Raw genomic sequence first — 24276 nt, forward strand, 5'->3', positions numbered from 1 at the left:
ACATCCTTAGCCACATTTGAGGTGCTAAAGGATTGGCAGATAGCTAATGTTGTTGCATTGTTTAAGAGAGGCTCTAAGAACAAAACAGGAAATTATAGGCGGGTGATCCTGACATCAGTAGTGGACAAGTTATTGGAAGGTATTCAAGGACCAGATATAAGTACTTGGATACACATGGACTGATTAGAGATAGTCAACATGGCTTTGTGCATGGCAAGACATGTCTAACCAATCTTATAGAGCTTTCAAGAAAGTTACCAGGAAAGTTAGTGAAGGCAAGGCAGTGGATGTTGGCTGCATTCTACTTTAGCAAGACAAGGTCCTGCATGGAAGGTTGATCAAGAAGGTTCAGTAACTTGGTATTCAGGGTGAAATAATAAATTGGATTAGACATTGGCTTCACAGGAGAAGCCAGAATGGTAGTAGATGGTTACCTCTCTGACAGTAGGCCTGTGACTAGTGCTGTGCCACAGGAATTGGTGCTTGTTCTGTTATTGTTTGACATCTATGTCAACGATCTGGATAATAATGTGGTAAACTGGATCAGCAAATTTGCTGATGACACTGAGACTGGGGGTGTGGTGGACAGCGAAGAAGACGATCAAAAATTGCAGTGGGATCTAGACCAGCTAGAAAAATAGGCTGAAAATGGCAGATGGAACTGAATACAGACAAGTGAGCTGTTGCATTTTTGAGGGACCAACCTGGATAGGTTTTTCACACTGAGTGGTAGCATACTGAGGACTGCGGTAGAACAGAGGGATCTAAGAATGCATATCCATAATTCCTTGAAAGAGGCATCACAGGTAGATAGGGTCATAAAGAAAGCCTTTTAGCACATTGACCTTCATAAATCAATGTACTAAGTACAGGAGGTGGGATGTTATATTGAAATTGCTTAAGACGTGGGTGAGGCCTAATTTGGAGTACTGTGTGCAGTTTTGGTCACCTACTTACAGGAAGGATATAAATAAAATTGAAAGAGTGCAGAGAAAATTTACAAGGATGTTGCCGGGACTTGAGGACCTGAGTTATAGGGAAAGTTGAATAGGTTAGGACTTAATTCCCTAGAATGTTGAAGATTGAGTGACGATAAATGCAAGCAGGCTTTTTCCATTGAGGTTGGATGAGTCTACAACTGGAGGTCATGAATTAAGGGTTTAGGGTGGAATGCTTAAGGGGAACATGAGGGGAAGTTCTTCACTCAAAGGACAGAAAGATTGTGGAACAAGCTGCCAGCACAATTGATAGATGCAGGTTCAATTTCAACATCTAAGGAAAATTTGAACAGACAGATGGATGGGGCGGGGGAAAACAGAAGGCCATGGTCCAGGTGCAAGTCGATGGAACTATGCAGATTAATGGTTCAACACAGACCAGATGGACATAATGGCCCATTACTGTGCTGTAGTGTTCTATGACTCTATAGTGACTGTAATTCCTTTCTAAGTTCTACAACAGTTTGTTGAATAGGTCATTACTTGGTTCTCATGTGATAGAAAAGAACTACCCTATTTTTCAGTCTTGCCCTGGATATATCACTGATGCTGCTACATCTTCACACTTAGTCCCAAACTGGAAGATAGGTCATTAATAAACTCCAGACATTACAAGCTGAGGCTGCAACAACTACCTTCCTTCATCCATAAAGACCTCCCTTCTGTCAAAGATGACTCCAGTTACTGTAGGCTTCTGCTTTTAACATCCGCTTCTCTCCACACTGTGTTTTGCCTAAAACCCTGTTGCTTTTTCAAAGTTGACACTGCCTCTTTGTAGGGGGCGACTACTTTAATGAACTTTCAGTCATGTCTACAGATGGGAAAGCCACAGTATGTCAAAGCACTGCAAGATCTACTTGGCTTGTCACAACATTGTGGGTCAAGGGGCCTGCTCCTGTGTTGTGTTGCACTGTGTTCTATTTTCAATTTCTCTTCAAAGTTGTCTTAGACCCAACTTTACACCAAATTGTTCAATTTGAAACAAGTCAAAATTACTTCATATCAATGTTCAATCACAAACAAGAGAAAAATATGCAAATGCTGGAATCCAAGCAACACACATAAAATGCTGGAACTCAGCAGGCCAGGCAGCATCTATGAAAAAGTATGGTAGATGTTTCGGGACGAGATCCTTCATCAAGACTAAACAGGTCCTGATGAAGGGTCTCGGCCCAAAACATTGAGTGTACTCTTTTCCAAAGAATATGCCTAGCCTGCTGAGTTCCTCCAGCTTTGTGCATGTTGTTCGCATCAAATGTTCACTAACTTACAATCATAATTACTTAAATTGCTCTGCATTTAATCTAGTGTGTCAGGAGTAAAAGGCACTGCTTCACAATGATTTCACAAAGACCTCTCACCAGAGCAAAGGAATTAACTGAAAAGTTAAAAAATAAACAATCTCAAGAGACCTGGCACTTCCTCACAGGATTAAACATGAAAATACCACATTAAGAAAAGTGGGTTTCTACTAACTCATTCAAGACTACTGTTGGTCTAGGCTGCCCAGGTATTGCAGAATAATAATTAAGAGATGATGCATTAATAAATGAACTTTTCCCCCAAAATGAGTAATTTTTTTAAAAAAAAACTATTTAAATAGCTCTTTAGTTCAATCTTAAAACACATCTGGAAAAATCATGATCTGAAACTGTCAGTTTTATTTTCAGGAAGATACAGTAATGTCAATTAGTTGTGTTTGTTTATCTTTCCAGTGGTTAACTAACATATGGGTGTGACTGTGCAATGGTTCCAGTCTGGTAGGAGACTGTGGCCTTTTTGCACAGAAGATCCAAAGTGATTCTAAAAGTGTAAAAAAAAACTTCCTGCATCTCAGCAATTAAAGGATATTGTTTTCCAATCTTGATAATTAAGTGTTCTACTATTCTATTTATTCAGCCATTTCAGATATATTTAGACTAAAAGGATTTCAGGACAACTACAGAAACAGTTGCAGATTCCTTCAGTAAGGGGGTGCACTAATTTAACCATCTGGACCATAGATTAAAAAGGTCTGTGTATCTCAGTAGCAAGGAATCCTGATGTTAAATGCCTTAAATAATTTCTATATTGTAGGCCTTGCATACTTCACTGAATGTTGATAGAATCCATTTGCCAGAAGTGTGTTGATTATTTACTGAGGACTGTGCCCATTAATGCAATAAGGAACAGAGTGCAGCAGGAAATCAAAAAGCATGAATGGCAGAAGGATCAGAAAGAGGACCGGCTTCCTTTGGTACACATCTGCGTTAGGGATTATCTAACGTGTGTGGATCTTGTGGAGTAGGGGATAAGAGCTCATGAGAATGCGGGGAAAAGAGAATTTGGATCTTTACTGCAGAAACATTTGGAATTTTATTTCTTGGGATATTCAAATTTTTGAGATGTTCAATAAATATTTGATTTGGAATAAATGTAATCAAGCATTATTTTACTTCCATACAGCTAGTGAATAGCTATACGAATACAAAAATCAGTACCCCCACAACTGCTAAATGGCTGTAACTTACATCATTAGGAAAACTCTTGCCTGGTGGGATCTTAGTACGCTTGCATGCATTACTGTGCAACTTAAAATAGCTATATCATTACCAATTATAAAGGTATAACAAACATTATGCATTACTTATCCAAGCTCAGTCTTTAACTCAATATTTTTGTTAAATGGATGCATCCCTTTAACAGCAACAGCATTTAAAAATAGACAAAGGCCACAGCAATGTGCAATAAGAATTAATAATTTTACAGTATGGGTACAAGATCAACAAATTCATAAGTGAAAAGGATTCCATTTTGCAAATGAAAGGATCACAAATGACTTAGAAAATTAATAGCAGAATACAAATTTGCAAAAGGAGTTGGGAGCACAATTTTTTAAATATGACTGCAATCTGTGATGCAAGGTAATCACAGAAGAAAACCAAGTGTAAGTGAGCTACTTCTAGAAGGCAAACACGAAAATCTGCAGATGCTGGAAATTCAAGCAACACACACAAAACACTGGTGGAATGCAGCAGGCTGGGCAGCATCTATAGTCAGAAGTACAGTCAACATTTTGGGCTAAGACCCTTTGTCAGGACTAACTGAAAGAAGAGATAGTAAGAGATTTGAAAGTGGGAGGGGAAAGGAGAAATCCGAAATGATAGGAGAAGACAGGAGGGGGAGGGATGAAGCTAAGAGCTGGAAAAGTTGATTGGCAAAAGGGACACAGAGCTGGAGAAGGGGGAGGATCATGGGACGGGAGGCCTAGGGAGAAAGAAAGGGGGAGGGGAGCACCAGAGGGTGATGGAGAGCAGGCAAGGAGTGATTATGAAAGGGACAGAGAGAGAAGGAAAAAAGGGGGGGAAATTACCAGAACCAGATTCAAGAACACTGGGGAGTCAGGAAAATAAGTACACTTGGAACCAGAGTCCAGTATTCTTACACATTTCAGCCAATTTTTGATATGCTTAAATAGACAAAGTGAAGCTTGTTCAGAATCTGTTACTTGAGCAATTGACCACTTCATGTTATTGCTACCCTGGCTGTTAGTGCCAGCAGCCCAAGCAGCAAACACATTTATTACCACAGTATTAAGAATCAAGAAAGAGAAGACAGCTGAGCAATGCTTGAAAAGATCTTTGGAGTTAAGAAAACTTTGGACAACAGGGCATAGATAAAAAATGTGATCTTATTAGTGGGAAAAAGCAAATCTAGAGGTTATCAATGCAAAATAGTCATTCTGAATTTTTTTTTTTTTAAAACAAATTCAAAATAAAACTTTATTTTTCCACCGAAGATCGGTGAGAATGCAGACTTTGCCAAGTGGTATCAATGCACCTTAATGAGCACAAGGGACGAGGAATAGGTTAATAGATGAGTAGGTGGGAAAGTCTCCATAGCTGTGACTTCTGCATAGAAATGTCTTTAATATGCTCCATCATAAAATGAATGTTGGCAACAGTTATGATGAACAGTTATAGCACGTGACCAGTGATACAACTGCGTATTTCGGTATTGTGAGAACAATGGCTGTTTGCAGTCGAGAAAACTCCATGCAGTCAGTTCATTAAATGGTTCTGATAAAAACTATATAATTGGATGAGTATTACTTGAAAGCAGTGGAATAGTGGATAATGTCACATAAAGTTTGATCAGAACCATTTAATGAACTAATATTGGACTTTTCTCTAATGTACACAACCACTGTTCATATTATACAGAAATACCTCATTGTGTTACAGGTTACATGCTTCTTATAATCAGATGATCATATTCTCATTAATATCAAAACATTCAAAAACTTAGTTTTAGACCATAAGACATAGGAGCAGAATTAGGCCATTCAGCCCATCTAGTCTGCTCCACCATTCAATCATGGCTGATTTATTATCCCTCTCAACCATTTCTCCTTCCTTTTCTCCATAACCTTTGACACCTTTACAATTCAGGAACCTATCAACCTCTGCCTTAAACATATCCAAATAATTGGTCTCCCTCAGCTATCTGTAGCAATGAATTCAATTATCCACTGCCTCATCCTTCTAAACTCCAGCGATTTCACAGCAATCAAATGCTCCTCATACGTTAAACCTTTCATCTCTGGGATCATTCTTCAGGAGTTTTACCAATGGCCCAAAACAACTCTCAATATTCCAAAACCTCTAAATACTTCATTCCAATATTGGTTGATGCCATGAATAATGGAAATTAGTGAGTGCCAATGATACACAGAAAATAATAAAAACTCAACAAGCAGTTCAAATGTAGTCATGATACAACAGGATCAATCAACCACGGGAGCTCGGCACTAATTATCTGAAAAGCAAGGAATATTTTAAATAAAATACATCAAATGTTACTGGGCTATTTATATAAAAAATGGTTAGGTCATATCACTAGCTCCTACTGGATTTGGCTTATGCGACTTCAGGAGAATATCAAGTTATTCTGTGGATAAAAATACTGTGAACTTGTCTTCAGCAATGAAAAACTGTCAGTTGTGTTAAACTGTTCAAGATGTATGTCATTTTCTCAGGGCAACTAGGATAGGTAATAAACAACAGTTTTGTCAGCAATAACCACAACCCAAGAGGGAACTTTGTGGGAACTCAATGTATTCTATCTTTAGCCTCAAAGCATCAGAACTTTCATGATCAGATTCAATCTCATTGACACAAACTTCAATGAATGCAGACAAATAACAGAGGTGGAGATATAATGCTCTGCTTCATAACTTCCAAAGCCATGTCAAAGAAAATCCTGACAGCAAGAAAGAAAATGGGAAGCTCAAGATTTTCCTCACTGCTAGCATCATCCCAAAGACCAAGCTCTCAAGTTCAGGTTTAATTATCATTCAACCAAACATGAATCTAGCAAAACAAAAGTGTTCTTCCAAAGCCAAACTGCAAAACACATTACCAACAGCACACTACACATAGCACATATGGTTACGATGTCAGAAAAGCATAAGCACCAAGAAAAAATATAGATAGCTTAAGTCCATAGGTGTCCAGCTTGTTCTCCTACTGAGTGAATGGAGGGCAGTATCGATGGAAGGAGCCAGCCCCCAACACAGAACAGATTCCAGCATACCCCCCCCCCACCCCCAGATGCCTCTCCTGCACCATCTCATCACCACCTTCCCTGGGCAACTACAAAAGATGACCCTATGGTCTAAGGCTAATCCTCACCACAATCCAGGGAACACCGCACCCTCACAGTCAATCTCACTAATGTACAGATTTGCAGTGTTGTACGTTGCCAATGTCCAGCAGGGTCACGCGATCACAATAAAAACATCCAAGATAATCACTCATACCTTTTTTCTGGACTGTGCACTGTCCAACAGTACACAAGTACAAAAGTTCAAGATTCAAGGTACATTTATCAAAGAATGCATAAAATATACAACTTTGAGATTTATTTGCTTAACAAGTAGTTTTAAAGCAAGAAACCTGAAATATCCCAATTAAAGGAAAAAAATTAAAAGACCAACACCCAAAAGAAGGGAAAAATCAACAAGTCATGGAAACAACTGAAGCCAACAACCACAACATCCAGGTAGATAGATAGATAGATAGATAGATACTTTATTCATCCCCATGGGGAAATTCAACTTTTTTTTTCCAATGTCCCATACACTTGTTGTAGCAAAACTAATTACATACAATACTTAACTCAGTAAAAAATATGATATGCATCTAAATCACTATCTCAAAAAGCATTAATAATAGCTTTTAAAAAGTTCTTAAGTAACAACAAAACAATAGTATACAATAAGTCCAGCTACTTCACTACTCAACAACTTGCTGAAAGGATGGTCCTGTAGTACTTAATGTCTTAATATCCAGCAGTGACTTGCAATCATAAAAAAAAGACACACAAGACAAACATTTACACCTTTAACTGGACCAGAGTGGACGCTGCTTCCAAGTGCGCCATCACCTTACTGGAAGCTTCTTATCTGAAGTTCCACCCTCTTGCTTTCCAAAAGAATTAAGTGAAAGAACCAGGATACAAATCTAAAAGACTGAACATCTGAATATCACTGATCCCCAGCTGGGATAATGCAGTCACTTTAATGTAAGTTTCTGCACTGTAGAACCAGTAAAGCTCAGCACATTTCAACACTGGTAGTTCAGACTGTCACCAATACCAGATTCTGATTAGCTCATATTTCAAATTAGCTCAAATTTATTTTTAAAGCAGTTGAATAATCATTTTTGGGGTTGTTAAAGTTTTCATTGAATTGGCCTACCATGACACAAAATGTTTCCCATTTCAGATATTTTAGTGTTCTATTCAACAATACAGAATTAGCTATATTCATCAATTATCAGGTAAATTTTTGTTTCCTTTTTTTTGAAATGTCCTTCCTCAATATTCTAAGGAATGGATGCAGATATTCCACTCTCAAGTTTCTACCAATGCTTTGCTGAAAGTGGCTTTTTCTAAACACATACAATACATTGCCCAACCAATGGTGTATTTTTCATCTTCACAACTAATTTTCTTTATCTTATTGATAAAGATATTAAAATGGGAAAAGGCAAGAATGATTCAACCCAGTAGAGAACTGTTTTCACTTTGACATGAAAGAGTCTTTTTCTGTTGATCAGTTTCAAAAAAAGCCAAATTAAATCTCATGATTCAATGCTGTAAAATAATAAAACATGAAAACTTTCTGGGGGTGGGTACTTTTTTTTAAGTAGGCATTGTACCTTGTGCTATGATAAGCCATTCTTTGCGAATATTCAAATTTACAAGAGCCCAATTGATGTTTCTATCAGGTTAGTAATTTAATTAAATTATGGATCAATCAGTATCTGACATGAATCTAAATGTTGAAACATACATAGCACTAAAAATATCCATAATGAATATCAGGAACATTTATTCAACTAAGTGTATCTAGACAAAGGAAAAATGATAATGCATGTTCTAACTCATTACTAATCAGGAGTGAAGCTCCTTAGAGATGCTATCTCCAATCACCATCTCCTCATTTTCCTGCAAACTGTTAAATAAGTACAAGAAAGTTCATATTTAGGATTTTCTTGATCTACATAGATGTTTCAACTACTTGTTATCAAAACTGCAACTGTGTAATTACTTAAAAGTCTAAACTTTACTAATGAAATGGACACCACTTTAAAATTTCCGTTATGGATGCACATCTATAAAAACATAATAAATAAAAACATATAACTGCAACACTTACTCTGAGGCAGAAGGAAGTGTACATTCTGAGTTACTGGCTGCAGTGTATTCCTCCCTGTATTTATCTAATGGCAGCTGCGGTGGAGTAAAATCATCATCCACCTGGGAGGGTAATCGATAACACTTCCACATGACAGCACCTTCTTCACCTTCCAACTGTACAGCACTGCTGTTGTACGTTGTAGGTTCCAATACTTCTGGAAAACCCAATGGGAAAGCCTGGGTGGGAAGTGCCTCCATCCTGTCCTCTACAGCTTTGGCTGGAAGTAGTGGATCTGGTGCAGGCATCTGGCAGAATGATTGACTGTGAGGTGTCAATGGGTTTTTAAATGTATCTCCAACATCCTCACCCCTCTCACATGGATGAGGGCTGAGTGGCGGTGGTGGCGGTGAGTTTGCCATCTCTGGCATGTGTAACTGTGAGGATTTTGTAGAGCTATGGTCACTAGGCCTTGCATTTGGATATCTTCCTCTACTGTCCTGCGGCCTGATTCCAAGTCTGTGATTGGCTGAGTCCTGTTCCATTGAAACATCATCGCATGCTGAATTACGGTGATGGAATGGAGTTTGTGGTCGCTTCTGTTGTTTATCCCCTTTGTCTTGCTTGTCATTTATTTTGTGCTTGAGAGCTGTTGGCAGTTGTGGTCCTGGAGGCTGAGATTGTCCTTGTATTCCAGTGCCTCTTTTGTTCTTGTGCCTGAAAATAATTATAAAAGATTCTTTTAAAAAAAGGATGCAGTTATGTTCACATCAAAGGTGACTAGAGATATCCAAGATCATTCAAATGAGGAGTTACTGTTCAAGGGAATGAAGACAATGTTTAGTTATCAAAAACAAATGGGTGCAGACTTTAAGAGTTCAATTCTAGCGCCAACTATAATGAGCTTGTACGTTCTCCCAATGACTGTGGGTTTCCTCCAGGTGCTCCGATTTCCTCCCACAGTCCAAAAGACGTATCTGTATTAGATTAATTGGTCACCGCAAATTGCAATGTAATTAGGCTGGTGTTAAATAGGTGTGTTCCTGTGTGGTGCAGCTCATTGGGCTGGAAGGGCCTGTTCTGCACTGTATCTCTAAATAAAATAATAAACAGATTAGATAACAACACACTTTCATATTATGGGAGCTCCTTCATTTGTAGGGGTGTCCTTAAGTCGGGCTTTCTTAACCCAGGGACAGCCTGTAGACAAAAATGAAAATTACCTAGTTTAAATTTGTTCACACTACTCTTTCCTCAACACGATGTTGATGAAAATGTCACCACGTATTTCAGCCCCAATTCAACTTTATCAGAAGCAGCTTCAACAGTCCATCATCAGCTCATTCTTAATTCTGCTCATCATTTGCCTTCCTTATCATACCTTACAGAGTTTCAAACTCTGTCCTTACTAGCCTATATTAAAATCATAGGAGGATCAGGAAGCAATCTAAAAATGATGTACCACTGCTAAATTACATCTCAAAGCATATTACCAATCTTCTATGGGAGTACTTCATGGGTAGCAAATAATGGTTACCAAATGTCACTTATTGTTACATAAAAACTTCAACAGTCCAATTCAGCAGCAGTATTGCTTATATAGGGTTATAAAATCTGGATTCAATAGCAACAAACTTCATTGGTATCTGAATACAATTAACCATGCTTCAAAATGCACCACGTTAATATTTAAAAACAAAATGGAAATTAGCAATGAAATGTTACAGAGTTTATATTTGTTTAATAACATATCACTGATTCTTGAGACTTCGGCGAAAACATGTCCCACTAAGAAAAGTGCTAAGTCCATTGAAAATGAATAACATTTTCTTATTTAAAATAATCGGGGTTGATCATGAGGGTCTTTTGCACAAATGCAATATTTTTTCATATGTTTGTTTTTAATTTTATAAATTATATGATAATATGATAGCCCAGTACCCACAAACTCAGTTGTCCTCAGACAAGTGATTATCATTTCAATTTGATTAAAAAAGTGTGAAAAAAATCATTTAAAATGTATAATATATGCCAGATAAAAGTAGAGTGAAAAACCTCTAAAACTAAAAGCAGTGAATTTTCAACAATATTTACTCTTATCTTGTGGTTGCTCAAAATATGTCCCAAGTTTTTGTCAACACCATCAGATATTTATTTAAAAAATTAATAAAATCAGGCAACCACGTGGTCAACTATATTCCTGAGGACCCCTTTTCCACCCTCCACATCTGCTAAATGCAACAAGGTCAAAGCTCCTGTAGGTTTGCTATTTTTTCAATAATTTTTATATATTTATTGTCGTTGCTACTGTCACAACCATGACATGTCAACACTGTCTCTTTTGTATAGAAATAATTATTTTAAATTATGACATAAATTTATGCATTTTAAGTACAGGCCAGAGGCAGCTAGCAACAGAGGGAAAACAAGATGGCTCCTGTATACAACTCATGCATGTCATGTAAAAAAGTGTGTTTTTGTCACCACCATCAGGCGTCAATACAGTCAGGTTTTCTGTCTGACGGTGGTGACACATAGTTTGAGGGTGTTGACAAAAACATCCAAATCATCCTCAATGGAGACTTGAATATAATTTATGATCACAATAAATAGTAATACGGCTTGTAATGTTTCAGATAGATAGATAGATAGATAGATACTTTATTCATCCCCATGGGGAAATTCAACATTTTTTCCAATGTCCCATACACTTGTTGTAGCAAAAACTCATTACATACAATACTTAACTCAGTAATAATATGATATGCATCTAAATCACTAACTCAAAAAGCATTAATAATAGCTTTAAAAAAAAAAAAAAAAAAAAAAAGTTCTTAGGTCCTGGCAGTTGAATTGTAAAGCCTAATGGCACTGGGGAGTATTGACCTCTTCATCCTGTCTGAGGAGCATTGCATCGACAGTAACCTGTCGCTGAAACTGCTTCTCTGTCTCTGGATGGTGCTATGTAGAGGATGTTCAGGGTTTTCCATAATTGACCGTAGCCTACTCAGCGCCCTTCGCTCAGCTACCGATGTTAAACTCTCCAGTACTTTGCCCACGACAGAGCCCGCCTTCCTTATCAGCTTATTAAGACGTGAGGCGTCCTTCTTCTTAATGCTTCCTCCCCAACACGCCACCACAAAGAAGAGGGCGCTCTCAACAACTGACCTATAGAACATCTTCAGCATCATTAACCTTTATTTATAATATACATAATTTCCCCTTTCTTCCACACACAGGCCTACAATATTTCCTTACTATATGTATCCCCAATGACTAAAACCATAAATGAATTTAGTTGCAGCATTTCATAATCATTTTATAAAATTTCACCAAAGTAAACATAATTAATTCATAGTAATTTTGCACAATTTCAAAGTAATTCCATTAAATTCTGACCTTCCTTTTATGTATTTTAGGAAGTTAAGGCTAGGCAGCAGCTATCAGTGGAGGAGCGAAGGGGAAGAAACAGGAAATAACCAAAAGAAGCAGAGACAGAAAATATATAGTGAGCCAGAGTTAAAGGAGGAATACCCGAGAAAGGAAAAGTCAAGTCACTTTTATTGTCATTTCGACCATAACTGCTGATACAGTACATAGTAAAAATGAGATGTTTTTTCAAGACCATGGTGTCACATGACACAGGACAAAAACTAGACTAAACTATGTAAAAAAAAAACAGAAAAAAACTGCACTAGACTACAGACCTACCCAGGACTGCATAAACCGCACAAAACAGTGCAGGCATTACAATAAATAATAAACAAGACAACAGGGCAGTAAGGTGTCAGTCCAGGCTCTGGGTATTGAGGAGTCTGATAGCTTGGGGGAAGAAACTGTTACACAGTCTGGTCGTGAGAGCCCGACTGCTTCGGTGCCTTTTCCCAGACGGCAAGAGGGAGAAGAGTTTGTATGAGGGGTGCGTGGGGTCCTTCATAATGCTGTTTGCTTTGCGGATGCAGTGTGTAGTGTAAATGTCTGTAATAATGGGAAGAAAGGACCCCAATGATTTTCTCAGCTGACCTCACTATCCGCTGCAGCGTCTTGCGATCCGAGATGGTGCAATTTCCGAACCAAGCAGTGATGCAGCTGCTCAGGATACTCTCAATACAACCCCTGTAGAATGTGATGAGGATGGGGGGTGGGAGATGGACTTTCCTCAGCCTTTGCAGAAAGTAGAAACGCTGCTGGGCTTTCTTTGCTATGGAGCTGGTGTTGAGGGACCAGGTGAGATTCTCCGCCAGGTGAACACCAAGAAATTTGGTGCTCTTTACGATCTCTACCAAGGAGCCGTCAATGATCAGCGGGGAGTGGTCGCTCCATGCCCTCCTGAAGTCAACAACCATCTCTTTTGCTTTGTTCACACTCAGAGACAGGTTGTTGGCTCTGCACCAGTCCATTAGCTGCTGCACCTCCTCTCTGTAAGCTGACTCGTCGTTCTTGCTGATGAGACCCACCACGGTCGTGTCATCGATGAACTTGATGATGTGGTTCTCTCTTTTTCTTTTTAAATCTTTTTATTAATTTTTAAGCAAACATAAATGAAACATGAATACAGAAAGTTTGAGAGTACATAGTTAATAGTTTAAGTAGACATTCAAATATATGATAATCAGTATATAACCTCCCAAACTCATAGTATTTATGAACAAAAGAAATAAACCCCCCCCCCAAAAAGAGGGGGGGAAACACTAACCAACATGGGCCATTGCATAATATCAAATATATACAGTACTGCCAATAACTCTGAACCTCCATCCAAATAATTAAGGATAATAAAAGTGAGGTTTAGGAAAAGACAATTTAACTCGTATGAAAATGTTGAATAAATGGTCTCCAAGTTTCTTCAAATTTAACTGAAGGATCAAAGACAACACTTCTAATTTTTTCTAAGCTCAAACAAGAGATAGTTTGAGAAAACCACTGAAATATAGTTGGAGGATTAATTTCTTTCCAATTCAATAAAATAGATCTTCTAGCCATTAATGTAACAAATGCAATCATTCGTCGAGATGAGGGGGATAAACGACTATTATCTGCCATTGGTAAACCGAAAATTGCAGTAATAGGATGCGGTTGGAAATTGATATTCAGAACTATTGAAATAATACTGAAAATATCTTTCCAGTAATTTTGCAAACAAGGGCAAGACCAAAACATATGGGTCAATGAAGCAACATCAGAATGACATCTGTCACAGGTTGGATTAACATAAGAATAAAATCAGCAAGTTTATCCTTAGACATGTGAGCCCTATGTACAACCTTAAATTGTATTAGGGCATGTTTAGCACAAATAGAAGACGAATTGACTAATAGTAAAATTTTCTCCCATTGCTCAGTGGGTATAAGACAATGAAGTTCTTTTTCCCATTCCTTCTTAATTTTTTCTGATACCTCTGGCTGTATTTTCATGATCATATTATAAATGACAGCTACTAAACCCTTTTGACAAGGATTCAGAGCTAAAATTCTTTCCGTAATGTCCGATGGACATAGTTTCAGAAAAGACTGTAATTCATTATTCAAAAAATTTCTAACTTGCAAATATCTAAAAAAAATGAGTTTTAGGTAAATTATATTTATTAGATAGCTGTTCAAAGGACATAAAGCTATCATCCAAAAATAGATCACGAAAACATGTTATACCTTTGGTTTTCCATAAAACAAAAGCTTGATCCATAAAAGAGGGCCGAAAAAAAAAGTTAGATATTATAGGGCTTGATAAGATGAACTTATTCAAACCAAAAAATTTACGAAATTGAAACCAAATTCGCAATGTATGTTTGACTATAGGATTAGTTATTTGTTTATTCAATTTAGATAAAGAAAAATGAAGTGAAAATCCTAAAATTGAAAACAATGAAAAGTCTTGTACAGATTTACATTCCAAATTTACCCATTGTGGGCAAGCTGTTATAGTCGATTCTTGTGTCCAAAATATTAAATATCGTATATTAACTGCCCAATAGTAAAATCTCAAGTTTGGCAAAGCCAAACTGCCCTCCTTCTTAGGCTTCTGTAAATATTTTTTGCTTAATCTAGGATTTTTATTCTGCCACAGATAGGAAGATATTTTGGAGTCAATAATATCAAAAAAGATTTAGGAATAAAAATTGGTAATGCTTGAAATAAATATAAGAATTTGGGTAATATCATCATCTTAATAGCATTAAATTCGACCAACCAATGACAAAGATAATGGAGACCACCTGGTAGCAAGTTGCTTAATTTGGTCAATTAAAGGTAAGAAATTAACTTTAAATAAATCTTTATGTTTTTTGGTAATTTTAATACTCAAATAAGTAAAATAATCTGTGACAACTTTAAATGGTAAATGTTTATAAATTGGAACTTGCATATTTAATGGAAATAATTCGTTCTTATTAAAATTCAATTTATAACCAGAAAAGTTACTAAACTGAGCAAGCAAGGACGAAATAGCAGGAATAGATCTCTCAGGGTCGGATATGTATAGTAACAAATCATCAGCATATAATGATAACTTATACATCCCTTCCCCACGAGTAATACCCAAAATATTAGGTGATTCACGAATGGCTATAGCCAAAGGTTCCAAAACAATGTCAAATAGTAAAGGACTTAAAGGACAGCCTTGCCTTGTACCACAGAATAACTGAAAAAAAGGAGATCTTTGATTATTGGTAAAGACCGAAGCCAAGGGTTTATAGTATATTAATTTAATCCATGATATAAATTTCGAACTAAAATTAAAATGCTGCAACGTATTAAATAAATATGGCCATTCAACTCTATCAAATGCTTTTTCAGCATCTAAGGAAATGACACATTCTGGTATTTTGGATGGAGTGCAAATAATATTAATTAATTTTCTAATGTTAAAAGATGAATAGCGGTTTTTAATAAATCCAGTCTGATCTTCAGAAATAATTCGAGGTAATATATTTTCTAATCTAATAGCCAAAATTTTACTAAAAATCTTAAAATCTGTATTCAGCAAGGATATAGGCCGATAGGATGCACATTCAATAGGGTCTTTATCTTTTTTAAGAATTAAAGAAATAGAGGCTTCATAAAAAGATTGTGGCAATTTGCCTATAATTAACGCATCTTTAAAAATTTTACAAAGCCAAGGAGAAAGTATAGAGGAAAAGGATTTTAAAAATTCTACAGTATAACCACCCGGACCAGGAGCTTTACCGGAATTCATTGAAAAAAGCCTTTTTTATTTCAGTTTCCGTAATAGGTGTATCTAGGAATACACTATCCTCTACTGTTAATTTTGGAATATTCAATTTTCTTAAAAATTCACCTATTATAGAAGAATCCTCAACAAATTCTGATTGATATAAGGAATTATAAAAATCCTGAAAGGCTTTATATATCTCTTTATAGTCGATCGTCAGAGTGCCATCTTGTTGACGAATCCTAATAATCTGTCGTTTAACCAAAGCAGTTTTCAATTGATTAGCCAATAATTTGCCAGACTTATCTCCATGTACATAAAACTGGGTTCTAGATTTAATTAACTGATTTTCAATCGAAGAGGATAATGAACTATGCTCCATTTGAAGTTCCACTCTTTCTTTATAAAGTTCTTTGCTAGGGGTCACTGAATAAATCTTATCAATTGCTTTGATTTTATCAACCAATGTTAATATTTTAGAATTAGTTCGTTTCCTAACTCCAGCAGAGTATGAAATAATCTGTCCACGAATAAATGCTTTAAAAGTGTCCCATAATATTCCACTACAGATCTCTGCTGTAGAATTTGTTGAAAAAAAACAAATCAATTTGTTGTTTAATAAAATTAACAAAGTCTAAGTCCTGCAATAAAATAGAGTTGAACCTCCAAGATTTAGCATTAGTAGATGAGTCCATTGTCTTAATAGATAGCTTCAAAGGTGCATGATCAGAAATGGTAATAGTCATATTTACAATCGATAACATCTGTAAGTAAACTGTGATCAATGAAAAAGTAATCAATTCTTAAATAATTATGATAAACATGAGAAAAGTATGAAAACTTTGTCATTGGGGTGTAAAAAACGCTACATTTCAGAAATTGCAGAATCAGTCATATAGGAATTAATAAGAGGCCGATTTATTCGGAAGAGCTTGGGTGGGCTTAGATCTATCCATCGAAGAGTTTAAACAACAGTTAAAATCCCCACTCATTATCAGCATGTACTGATTCAAATTGAGAAAGGATGTAAATAGACACTTAAAAAATTCAGGACAATCAGTGTTTGGAGCATAAACATTAACTAAAACAACTTTTTGATTAAAAAGTAGACCAGTAATAAGCAAAAATCTACCTTGTGGGTCTGAAATTGTTTCATGGTGTATAAAGGAGGTTGAAGAATCTATAAAAATGGAAACGCCTCTTACTTTGGCTTGAGAATTCGAGTGATATTGTTCACCTTTCCAAAACCCAAAAAAACGTTGACTATCCACCTTCCTTACACGAGTCTCTTGTACAAAGATAACATTAGCACTCACTCTATGGAATACTTTAAATTTTTTTTCCGTTTGATCGGATGATTTAAACCATTAGTATTCCAAGAAACAAAATTAATAATCTTATCCATATTGACAATATTTATTACAATTAACACATAAGGTTAAAAAAAAGATGAACTCATGAATCCGGAAGAGGGAAGTAAGTTCAAGGAGGAACCGGAAGTCATGACACTGCAACCATTTTTGTAGTTTCAAATAAGCCCATGAAGTAAAACTAAGCATAAAGCAAGCAAAAAGAAAAGAAAAAAGAAAAATCCCCCTCCCTCCACCCTCAAAACCCCAGGAAAAAAGCCAAAAAGAGGCAAACAAGCGATCTAACACTAAAATTACCCCCATGTCTCAAGACGGGAACTCAAACAAAAAAGAAGTTGAATAAAAGATACAAACCACCCATATTATAAGAAAGGGTTGGTATAACAAAAAGTAAAGTATAAAATTAGTATTATATATATATATATATATATATAAATAAATAAAACAAAAGGATTTTAAAAAAATTAAACCGATAAAACCCATAAATGGATAATATTGTATTAGTGTTTTAAAAGGAAGTCCTTAAACTTATTCAGACACATCAAAACGGATGTGACGTTCTAAGCACTAAGGTCTTTCGGGCAGAAGAAACGACATTTTTTTTTAAATCTTAATATTTAAACGTTAAAAATATTAAAAAAGTGTATATGAACTTAAAAGAAAACCCTAATGAATTACTTTCAAAACTAACTGATTAATAATATGAAAAAAACAAACTCAGAATAAACCAAAAACGGACTTTTACCGTGTATAAGAAATACGTTGTAAGCCATCACATAAAAAGCCATCATTTTATAAAAGATCCAAATCTATAAACTAATTATTACATTAGTCAACCCGTAAAAACAATAAAATGTCATTCTTCAAGGAATCTTTGAGCATCCGCTGGAGATTTGAACAGCCGATAAGTTCCGTCATTGAGAGTAACTCTCAAATATGCTGGAAATAACTGCGCTTGCCTTTAGCCTTCCTGATGAATTTCCGACATAACTGATTTAAAAGCCATTCTTGCCCTTAAAACTTCGGGACTATAGTCTTCCAGAATACGGAATTTAAAATCTTGAAAGCTGATCATACCCTTTTTCCGAGCAGCCCGAATCAAACGCTCTGTGGTATGAGGATAATGGATCCAGAGAATTACTTGTTGTGGTTTCAAACTTGAATCTGAATGAAAACGAGAAATGTGATGTGCACGGTCAATTATTGGAGGGGAATCCAGTACTTCTGAGCCGAAGGCATCCATTAAACATTTGGAGAAAAATACAGTGAGATTGCCGTTCTCAAATTTTTCCGGAATCCCAATTATCCGGAGATTTTGTCTTCGAGAGCGATTTTCAAGATCAGTGATTTTAGATTTATAACGATCCATCTGTTGAGAAGTCGAAACTTGCTGTTGTTGCAAAGTTTCAATTATGCGATCTCTCTGGCGAGCGGCTTCTTCAAGAACTAAAATACTTGCTTGTTGTTTTTGTGAATCCAGTGTAAGTGCTTGAAGTTTTGCGTCAAGTGTCTTTAAAATTTCATCGAACGTAGAAAGCTTTGAGGTTAATTTACTCTCCAGTTTTTCAAGTCTGTCGTCCATAAGCTTCGCAATTGCTTCTAAAGTTAACGGTTCTTTCGTCTGTTTCAATTCCTTTGCTCTAGACATTTCAGCGAGTTGAAAATGATTCAATCAGTTGAAAAAAATTTCATACGTTTAAACCCCTTTAGAATAGGTATAAAAAGATCAATTGGGGGTGTTTGTAGGTTAAAAAAAAGTAAAAGGATTGGAGCGAAGCCTAAAACCGCTTCACTCCATAAGCGCCATCTTGAGACCTCTCGATGATGTGGTTCGAGCTGTGTGTTGCAGCATAGCCGTGGATCAGCCGAGTGAACAGCAGTGGACTGAGCACGCAACCCTGGGGAGCCCCCGTGCTCAGTGTGATGGTGTTGGAGATGCTGCTCCCGATCCGGACTGACTGAGGTCTCCCAATCAGGAAGTCTAGGATCCAGTTGCAGAGGGAGTTGTTCAGGCCCAGTAGGCTCAGCTTTCCAATCAGTTTCTGAGGGATGATTGTGTTGAATGCTGAACTGAAGTCTATGAACAGCATTCAAAGTATGTGTCTTTTTTGTCCAGGTGGGTTAGGGCCAGGTGGAGGGTGATGGCAAAGGCGTCGTCTGTTGAGCGGTTGGGACGGTGTGCAAACTGCAGGGTCCAGTGAGGGGGGCAGCAGTGTCTTGATATGCCTCATGATGAGCCTCTCAAAACAATTCATGATGATGGATGTGAGTGCAACGGGATGGTAGTCATTTAGGCAGGACATTGAAGACTTCTTCAGCACGGGGACAATGGTGGTGACCTTGAAGCACGTTGGAACGGTGGCGCTGCTCAGGGAGATGTTGAAGATGTCAGTGAGAACATTGGGCTTCCAGAGGACAACCTGGAACTTCTTCGCCAATTCACACAGGAAGGGAGCTCCAAATGGCATTGAGGGAACTGTGAAAAGGACTGCAGACAGCCTTGTACTACAGGGGAATGACATTGTGGCTGGCAAGATCTTCCATGAGATGGTTGGGAGAAATTCTCAATCACTAAAACCTGTACCAGCAACAAGGAAAATCCATCAGGTCATACCTTACGAAACAGCATCCATTGCAGATCATTGTCACGTTTCTGCAGTGAGGCACAGATGTGCCAGTGTTTCAGCCCAACAACATTTCAGTTGACTGAAAATACACATGTCAGGGTACAGGCCCTATCACAAATGGGAAAGAACAGAGGGCCTTTGGCATTGTTGATGGAGGAAATGGAGCAGGAACCCCAGAGTGGTCCTGACGGACTATGACAGATATACCTGCTGGTGTCATTAATTGTGAAGATTGGCTTGCAGTCATTTATGACCAAAATTAGTGGTTAGCAAAGGCTGTCACTGTGGATACTCATCATCAAGATGTTCAAGTGGAATTTTTCCAACCTCATGGGCCCAACACATGCTTCCATCCGAAACCAGGTGGAAAGGATACCAGTTGAAGATATTCTAGTCAAACTGATAGAGCCATCATCACCGGGTCATGCAAGCAGGATGAGGGAGACCTACCACCTGTCTGCTGAAGTCATAGACTTCATAGAGGAGGAGTATATTAATCGTCTACTTCCTGTAAAGCTGTCTGAACGTTTTCAAAGATTTTCAAGCCCAGAAATGGATGGAATTTTTTTTACTTCATGAGCTTATTTGAAACTACAAAAATGGTTGCAGTGTCATGACTTCCGGTTCCTCCTTGAACTTACTTCCCTCTTCCGGATTCATGAGTTCATCTTTTTTTTTTAAACATGTGTTAATTATAATAAATATTGTCAATATGGATAAGATTATTAATTTTGTTTCTTGGAATACTAATGTTGATAGTAGGGGATTCAGTGATGGTAATGCTATTGAATGTCAAGAGATGATGTTTAGAGCCTCTCTTTATGGAGATGGTCATTGTCTGGCACTTGCCTGGCCCGAACATTACTTGCCACTTGTCAGCCCAGGCCTGGATATTGTCCAGGTCCTGCTGCATTTGGGTATGAACTACTACACTATCTGAGGAGTCACAAAAGGTGTTCTGCAACGTGCAGTTATTTGCAGACATCCCCATTTCTGACCTTATGACGGAAGGAGAGTCATTGATGAAGCAGCTGAAGGTGGTTAGCCTAGGTCATCTCCCCGAGGAACTCATGCAGTTATGTCCTGAGGATGAGATGATTGACCTGCAACCCCAACCATCTTCCTTATAAAATACACACATTCCATATTATAAAATTTATATATACGTAAAAGAGTCACTGACATTTTCATTTTAAGATGATAAAATTAACATTCTGTTCAGATGATTAAAATACAACTGTACTCGGAATGGTACTGCCAATTACTGGGAAACATCAAAGATCCCAAATAAAGCCAATTTAGTAGCCTCTAGAACAAAACAACTATTCCTTTGCATTTTGAAAAAATATACATCAGCAAGGTTAACAGGTTAGAATAAAAGACAGAAAATACTCAAAACCCTGAAAGAGATTTGCAACACTTGGTCTTTTTTATGGGTTCTTCGTTTTGTGGCTGCTTGTAAGGAGACAAATCTCAAAGTTGTATATATGATAATAAATTTATTCTGAACATCAGAACCTTAAGACCTTAGACCTGAAGAATCCTATTCAACATGGCAGACATCTTTTCTCATAGCTGAGAAACTAAGCAGGTCCATTATGTTCAGATTTTTAAGAATCTGTGCATGTGTAGTTTAATTTTTTTTTAAAAATATAAATTGCATATTAGGAAATATCAATATTTTTGATGGATAATGTCCTTTTCCTATTTTCTTTTAAAACATGCATGTATTAAGTAATATTTCTGTACCTCGAACAGTTGCAATTCACTCTATGCCTGGCTTCAACAAAATCCCAGGATGTCTCTTTGTCTGATGCATCTTCTTCACAGCCATTCACAGTAGAAAACTTTCGCCTGGAAGTGATAAGTTTGGTTTTGATCAATTATAATACTGAAGATTTACCTAAAAGTACTTTAAAATCTGTTAGACTACTATAATGTACCTATAAATAGCCAGAGAGAAGCTGTAGGCTAGGAAAAAACATATCATCAACCAATTTTTGAGACTTGGGTGGCTCAGGAGCAGCTTCCAGTCACTGACAGAGTAATCTTTCCAGCTTAATTACACTGCAACTGGTCTATTTTCCTGAGGTTCCAATTTATTTCCCTTCATTAACTTTCGCCTACCAACTCCATTCCTTGTAATTCCAGGAATGGAATTACCAAATGTAGAAAGCCAAGCTTCAGAAATTTCCAAGAGCAGGGAAATAATGCAAAATAGATCAAACCTCTGGAAAACATAGGACCTCCAAAGAAGTAACATCCACAGAAACACAACTTTTGTTTTCAATTGAAGTTACTGCTCATTGCAGTAACAATTCTTTGGTAACCAATGTTCAATAGCAAAATTATAAGATTCACATTAGAACCTTAATGGACCACTACAAAGATTGCATGCACTATGAATAATGACAAACAATAATGTTAGTTATGGATATCACTTCATTTCAACTAGCTTTCCAGAAGGTTAAAAATTGCAAAAGACAAGATAAAAAGCAATCAACAGACGGGTCACAGACATTTTCAGAAGATGAATTCTAAAACTCACTTTTTGTTATAAATGGATTTCCCCATGTGTATATTGTTTGACCAGTATACATTTCTAAAAAAAACAGTAGGAAGTATGAACCCCACTTCATTTCAGCAATTTTAAGAAACCAACCCGAAGTATGCCCACCGATGCTTCATTTGACAAATTCAAGAAGTCAGTCTTTTCTTTTCTAAATATAAAGCATTTTCCAAAATCAAATAAAGGATGAGCTACACTTAACTCCAAATTTTTTTTTTAAACAAACAGAATTATTCCAAAGTGGGTTTACTTTACTAAAAACTACTCCCTTTCTGCTCTTTTTCAAGCTTGTAACCTAGCAAAGAATAAGTAGTTAAGACTGAAAAGAGACAGGCTCAAATGTCAGTTCTGCTAAAGACTTACACGCTGCGACTCACTAAGACAAAAGTTGAAAGCTCACATCTGTAAGGAGGAGGCACAAAAAAATCAGCCGGAAAACCTCTGGATTTGATGACCACTACTTCTAACTATTCTACACTTACCTAAAGATCAATCAACTAAATGAGATACCAGTGGACTGCATGACATTTGGAACTACAGCAAACTCTTAATTCCCACAAAGGATAGATTCTAGGAACAGCTACAAATTCCAAACCTTTCAAAATATTTTTATACAAGCACAGAAGTCAAAATGGCACAGAATATAAAGGGTAATAATAATACACCATTTGTAAACTTATTCTAATATGATATAATGAAGAGAATCTTCCATTACAGCATCGTTGTAGAGGCAGAAATGGTGGTGGATGTGGTGAGATATGGTGGTGAAGATCTTGTATGGGTTTTATTAAAGAACATGATGATAGACAGCTGTCTTCTTATCAAGATTTTTTTTGGCACAGAGTTACTGCTGCTAAACGTTCCCTTTTAATTTTATGACTTCACTATGTGGAGGGGACTTTAATTGATTTAGCTGTTTTGCACATTGAAAAGTTGACTTTGTCAGTCATTCGTCATTTTTAACCTTTTCTTCCAAGCCTGCTACACTGAGTACTTCACTGTCAGCCTCCATCCACTTCCTTTTTTCTCAATACCACTGAAAGCTCCTTTCCCCACTTAACAGGCCAGAGTTATGAGGAGCTTCACCTCTCCACCAAGTGAAGAAAATCTGATGAAGACACCAGCAACTTCCTTCTGCAAGTTTTGCCAAAATGTGGCTTTAGTTTATCCATGGATTCTTTAATGTGTTATAGTAAGTGATTCTGCATTCTTTCCAGCACTAAATAACACTACAGTGAGGATCAGTATCCATTGCAATTCTAATGAGGCCAAAAATATAATTATAAGGTTTAATTGGCATAACGTTTTTATTATCACCAGTTCAAAGGCTAGAAGAAAGAAATATTGCTTCAATGTAACGACACAATCTCCACATCAGAGTAAGCAAAGTACTAATTCTATGAGTGACCTGAAAATTGTCTATGATCAGCAGAACCTTAAATAATAGCTTTTTCAGTTTTGTGAATGAAGCAATTATAGAACCAATACACAATAAATGAGCAGTAACCCAGGCATTTATGTTTGATTGCTAATAAAAACGACACAACAGGATTATCCCCCCCCCCCCCCAATGCTTCTTCAATCAGCTCAGCAAACACAGCTTCACCATGTGATCCATAGAATTGTTTAAAATAAATTAGTCCATCCTTGGCTTCCTTCAACCTTGATGCTTTCAATCCTTTCTGAACAAGAAACATTCTTGCCACTGTCTTTCTGCACCACAACACAATCTCATCTGCATTAATGTCCTGCTCCAGTCAATTTAATTTTTCCTCAATTTTTAGAAGCTTGACAGGATGTACTCATCCTATTACAATCCCTAGGTGCAGCCTCGCTGTTTCCGTTTGTGAAGAGGAAACCGCCC

At 37.0% G+C, this 24276-nt stretch overlaps 1 protein-coding gene across 2 annotated transcripts in view; it reads right to left on the bottom strand.

The window, feature by feature from the left end:
• med13a (mediator complex subunit 13a) overlaps window positions 1–24276 on the bottom strand; it is a 187311-nt gene that overhangs the window by 64440 nt on the left and 98595 nt on the right. For both annotated transcript variants that reach the window (XM_073053133.1, XM_073053134.1), the window contains exons 9-10: window positions 21593–21697; window positions 8701–9396 (exon numbers count right to left, since the gene is read on the bottom strand). In XM_073053133.1, the coding sequence (XP_072909234.1) occupies window positions 8701–9396; window positions 21593–21697 (801 nt within the window). The remainder of the gene's footprint in view (window positions 1–8700; window positions 9397–21592; window positions 21698–24276) is intronic.

The sequence above is a fragment of the Hemitrygon akajei genome, chromosome 8 (genome assembly GCF_048418815.1).
Source record: "Hemitrygon akajei chromosome 8, sHemAka1.3, whole genome shotgun sequence".
In the NCBI taxonomy this organism is placed as follows: Eukaryota; Metazoa; Chordata; class Chondrichthyes; order Myliobatiformes; family Dasyatidae; genus Hemitrygon; species Hemitrygon akajei.